Below are 4,592 nucleotides of genomic sequence, written 5' to 3'. Positions count from 1 at the left end.
TAAATAAGTTAAAAACTTAAATACACTGAAAAGAGAAAGCACAGTACTACTTGCCCCTGTGCCCTGCAGTCTTTTCCACTAGCCTTAAAGAGAATAAAATTTGTCTTTAAAACCAGTGTTGTGCCTTGACGCTTCAATAGTGCTTACCTGATGGCAGCAGCAAGAATAAATAGTGGCCTGGATGAGTGCTTTTCTCCTGCACCTTGTACCATGCATATCTTATCCAGGTGGGGCCAATTGCTCCCTATTATTCTGGAGGCCTGCTTAAAGCAGTAGTTCACCATTTTGGGAAATACATCTTTGCTTTCTGGCAGAGATGTGAAAATCAATCATCTATGATAAAGGTCGGTGTCATGCAATTACAGTATTTTCTTTCCATTTGTAATTTATTATGCTTATTTCTCATGTCACTTCATGGCCCCACCCATAGTTAGGCAGTGTTGCAATAAAGTGAGGGGTCACGACGTTTCTGACAAAGCAGGAATACGCTGCAACAATACAACTGTGTAGGATACTGAAAATGAGCAAATCAGGTCTATATATTAATGCTGCAGACATAAGTACATTTTGACAAGACTCCTGTGCCAGGTACTCTAGTCACTGTCAATATCCTGGCAGCAGCAACAGTTTAAGTGAATTGATGCAACTGGTATCTGGTTTAAACTACAGTCATGAATATGAAACAATATAGGGATTTGAAAGAAACTAAGCATAGCTGTCATTTAACCTATACACTAATATCTGGAAAAATAAGGAAACCAAAAAGATCAGTTTGAGATTTATTTAAAAATCAGAGACAGAAAAATGGTACATGCAGAAACATCTTAAATGCAAAATTAACTCTCGCATGGTTCCTCAAACCTAGTCCCATATTTCAGTTGCCTCTTGATGTGACCGCGTGAGACAATCATGTGATCACAGTGGAGTTTGTGATCGGTTCTGGGGTTCTTGCTGCTCCGGCGGCCGTCACGTTGTCGTCTCTTGTTATCACTACTGCTCTTAGTGCTCTTGCATTTCTTGCTGCAGCAGTCACGTTGTCGGCGGCTGCTGCAGTCACGTTGTCGGCGGCTGCTGCAGTCACGTTGTCGGCGGCTGCTGCAGTCACGTTGTCGGCGGCTGCTGCAGTCACGTTGTCGGCGGCCGTCGCGTTGTCGCTGGCCGTCGCGTTGTCGTGCACTGCTGCTACTCTTCTTGCTGCTCTTGCGCGTTGTCGCTGGCCACCGTCGCGTTGTCGCTGGCCACCGTCGCGTTGTCGCTGGCCACCGTCGCGTTGTCGCTGGCCACCGTCGCGTTGTCGCTGGCCACCGTCGCGTTGTCGGCTGCTACTGCTGCTACTCTTCTTGCTGCGTTGTCGGCGGCGTCGCGTTGTCGCTGGCCGTCGCGTTGTCGCTGGCCGTCGCGTTGTCGCGCACTGCTGCTACTCTTCTTGCTGCTGCTCTTCTTGCTGCTCTTGCTCTTCTTGCTGCTCTTGCCGCGTTGTCGCTGGCCACCGTCGCGTTGTCGCTGGCCACCGTCGCGTTGTCGGCTGCTACTGCTGCTACTCTTCTTGCTGCGTTGTCGGCGGCCGTCGCGTTATCGGCTGCCGTCAGCGTTGTCGCTGGCCGTCGCGTTGTCGCGCACTGCTGCTACTCTTCTTGCTGCTACTCTTCTTGCTGCGTTGTCGCTGGCGTCGCGTTGTCGCGCGACTGCTGCTACTCTTCTTGCTGCGCGTTGTCGCTGGCCACCCGTCAGCGTTGTCGCTGGCCACCGTCGCGTTGTCGCGCACTGCTGCTACTCTTCTTGCTGCGTTGTCGGCGGCCGTCACGTTGTCGGCTGCCGTCGCGTTGTCGCTGGCCGTCACGTTGTCGCTGGCCGTCACGTTGTCGCTGGCCGTCCACGTTGTCGCTGGCCGTCACGTTGTCGTCGCGCACTGCTGCTACTCTTCTTGCTGCTACTCTTCTTGCTGCTCTTGCTCTTCTTGCTGCGTTGTCGCTGGCCGTCGCGTTGTCGCGCACTGCTGCTACTCTTCTTGCTGCTCTTGCTCTTCTTGCTGCGTTGTCGCTGGCCACCGTCGCGTTGTCGCTGGCCACCGTCGCGTTGTCGCGCACTGCTGCTACTCTTCTTGCTGCGTTGTCGGCGGCCGTCACGTTGTCGGCTGCAGTCACGTTGTCGCTGGCCGTCGCGTTGTCGCGCACTGCTGCTACTCTTCTTGCTGCTCTTGTTGCGTTGTCGCTGGCCACCGTCGCGTTGTCGCTGGCCACCGTCGCGTTGTCGGCTGCTACTGCTGCTACTCTTCTTGCTGCTCTTGTTGCGTTGTCGCTGGCCACCGTCGCGTTGTCGCTGGCCACCGTCGCGTTGTCGCTGGCCACCGTCGCGTTGTCGGCTGCTACTCTTCTTGCTGCGTTGTCGGCGGCCGTCACGTTGTCGGCTGCCGTCGCGTTGTCGGCGGCCGCTGCAGTCGCGTTGTCGGCGCCGCTGCAGTCGCGTTGTCGGCGGCGCGTTGTCGTGCACTGCTGCTACTCTTCTTGCTGCTACTCTTCTTGCTGCTCTTGCTCTTCTTGCTGCGTTGTCGCTGGCCGTCGCGTTGTCGTGCACTGCTGCTACTCTTCTTGCTGCTCTTGCCGCGTTGTCGCTGGCCACCGTCGCGTTGTCGCTGGCCACCGTCGCGTTGTCGCTGGCCACCGTCGCGTTGTCGCTGGCCACCGTCGCGTTGTCGGCTGCTACTGCTGCTACTCCTCTTCTTGCTGCGTTGTCGGCGGCCGTCGCGTTGTCGGCGGCCGTCGCGTTGTCGTGCACTGCTGCTACTCTTCTTGCTGCGTTGTCGCTGGCCACCGTCGCGTTGTCGTGCACTGCTGCTACTCTTCTTGCTGCTCTTGCTCTTCTTGCTGCGTTGTCGGCGGCCGTCGCGTTGTCGGCGGCTGCTGCAGTCGCGTTGTCGGCGGCCGCGGCCGTCGCGTTGTCGGCGGCCGTCGCGTTGTCGGCGGTCGCTGCAGTCGCGCGTTGTCGGCGCTGGCGGCCGTCGCGTTGTCGGCGGCTGCTGCTACTTTTCTTGCTGCTCTTGCTGCGTTGTCGCTGGCCACCGTCGCGTTGTCGGCTGTTACTGCTGCAACTCTTCTTGCTGCGTTGTCGGCGGCCGTCACGTTGTTGGCTGCAGTCGCGTTGTCGCTGGCCGTCACGTTGCTGCGTACATTGTCATCCTCAGTTTTGATGTCTGTTGGTCTGTTCAGGGGTCGTTGTACAAGTTTCTGGTGGCCAATTGATGCCTTAGCTTCCACTTCATTGCTTTCCAGTTTTACTGAAACGCAAGACATTTCATTAACAATTTAGAACTAAAAGAAAAGAGTCATTTTCAATTTCGCTAGACTCGACACACTGCTGGGAGAGTTGACTGCCGAGAGTCTGAGTTTCTAAAGCTTAAACATTTAACAGACTAGAGAATTGCGCTAAAACACCAGTCCAGTGTAGTTTTATGACTGGACAGAACAAATATTGAATTCTTTCTGCATCCATGATGTCATGGTATGTAGGTATACAACTTTATAGTTGTTTGCATGATTTTAAGTAGACAAAGTTGTATACTTGACATTGTATGTCAATGTCGTTTTAATTAGACTTGTTTGGATTCCCAGTATCAGGTGATTAAAAGCCAGATAAAGCCATTAAACTGAACACTTAATTAACCACATTGTGAGGTTAAGAACAAAAGGTTCACACAAACTTGCATTTTGCCAGTAGGGTTTCACAGAACTTGCTCACCTTCTTTAGCATCTTGCTGCAACATGGACTCCTTTGACTGGAAAAGGACAAGGGCCTTCTTTATGGAGATCTCATTGGGAGACAAATCTGCCGTACAGAAGAAATTAAGTTAGTGTCAGAAAGGAGCTCTGAAAAGATTCTATCACAAATGTTGTTACCTCTTATTCTCCTCTGCAGCCCATTATCACATCTTTCATTTGTGCCACCAACTGGCAAACAAGAGCCTATGGACATTACACTTGCTGTTAATCAAATGTTTGTGCGGTTTGATGGTACAACACAACACCAAGTTGTTACAGTTAAATGACATTTCAGGAATTAAGGAACTTTCAAAAGTAAATATACTCTAGTAGCCAAAAGACCTTACTCTTACATTTGTTATACTACACTACCATTTTTTTTTTTAAACATATGCTTCAAACAGAAGGAATATATAAACCTTTGGCGAGCCAAACAGTCAGCACATAAATAAGCACGACCCAAACAGCTCCCATTGCTTCAGTCACCAAGTGAAAATAGAGTCTGTGCCACATGGGAGGTTTTAAAAAGCCCATCATGCAGCATACAGCTGTTGCTGATCAGCTCTAATTGTCTCTCACTTCAGAGGAATCAGTGCTAGTTGAGATTCAGCCCTTCATGTGACAAGCATGTAAAACAGTTTCTCAGCATCTAAAACTCTGAAGAGAGTTCTAAAGAATGTTGTATGTATTTAGTTCATATTACTTGTTTTGGATATATGCTAAGGAGCAATTCCAATATTAATCAGAATCAGAAATACTTAAATGATCCCCGAGGGGAAACTCTTTTGTTACAGCAGCTCACTATCACGTCAGTGCACACAGGAATAGAAGTACTGA

The 4,592-nt window shown here is 50.9% G+C and overlaps 1 protein-coding gene across 4 annotated transcripts; it reads right to left on the bottom strand.

Annotated features, from left to right (window-relative positions):
- Nucleotides 1-766: 766 nt before the first annotated feature.
- Nucleotides 767-4,262, bottom strand: LOC122867790 (uncharacterized protein DDB_G0290685-like). Of its 4 annotated transcripts, XM_044179009.1 has the most exons (9): nucleotides 4,175-4,262; nucleotides 3,894-3,959; nucleotides 3,736-3,822; nucleotides 2,998-3,274; nucleotides 1,982-2,905; nucleotides 1,731-1,875; nucleotides 1,589-1,639; nucleotides 1,246-1,464; nucleotides 767-1,204 (listed from the first exon to the last, which is right to left on the bottom strand). In XM_044179009.1, exons 1-9 carry the CDS (start codon nucleotides 4,227-4,229, stop codon nucleotides 908-910), a joined length of 2,121 nt encoding a protein of 706 aa, XP_044034944.1. In that variant the 5' UTR covers nucleotides 4,230-4,262; the 3' UTR covers nucleotides 767-907. The 4 variants fall into 4 exon arrangements, with proteins under 4 accessions (XP_044034944.1, XP_044034947.1, XP_044034945.1 ...); XM_044179012.1 differs by lacking the exon at nucleotides 1,589-1,639 and having other exon boundaries at nucleotides 1,246-1,525; nucleotides 1,741-1,875; nucleotides 1,982-2,477; nucleotides 2,900-3,274; XM_044179010.1 differs by lacking the exon at nucleotides 1,589-1,639 and having other exon boundaries at nucleotides 1,246-1,525; nucleotides 1,741-1,875; nucleotides 1,982-2,824; nucleotides 3,052-3,274.
- Between the last annotated feature and the right edge of the window lie 330 nt (nucleotides 4,263-4,592).

Source organism: Siniperca chuatsi, linkage group LG20 (assembly GCF_020085105.1).
Source record: "Siniperca chuatsi isolate FFG_IHB_CAS linkage group LG20, ASM2008510v1, whole genome shotgun sequence".
Classification (NCBI taxonomy): domain Eukaryota; kingdom Metazoa; phylum Chordata; class Actinopteri; order Centrarchiformes; family Sinipercidae; genus Siniperca; species Siniperca chuatsi.
This window is presented reverse-complemented; position numbering and strand designations above follow the sequence as displayed.

Excerpts from the sequence above, each read along its gene's own strand:
- LOC122867790 (XM_044179009.1), bottom strand. The coding sequence starts at position 4,229 with ATGGGAGCTGTTTGGGTCGTGCTTATTTATGTGCTGACTGTTTGGCTC. Across the intron at positions 1,640-1,730 it reads ACGGTGGCCAGCGACAACGC|AGCAAGAAGAGTAGCAGCAG; the intron begins TGACGGGTGGCC and ends AAGAAGAGTAGC. Across the intron at positions 1,465-1,588 it reads GCGACGGCCAGCGACAACGC|AGCAAGAAGAGCAAGAGCAG; the intron begins TGACGGCAGCCG and ends CGCGGCAAGAGC.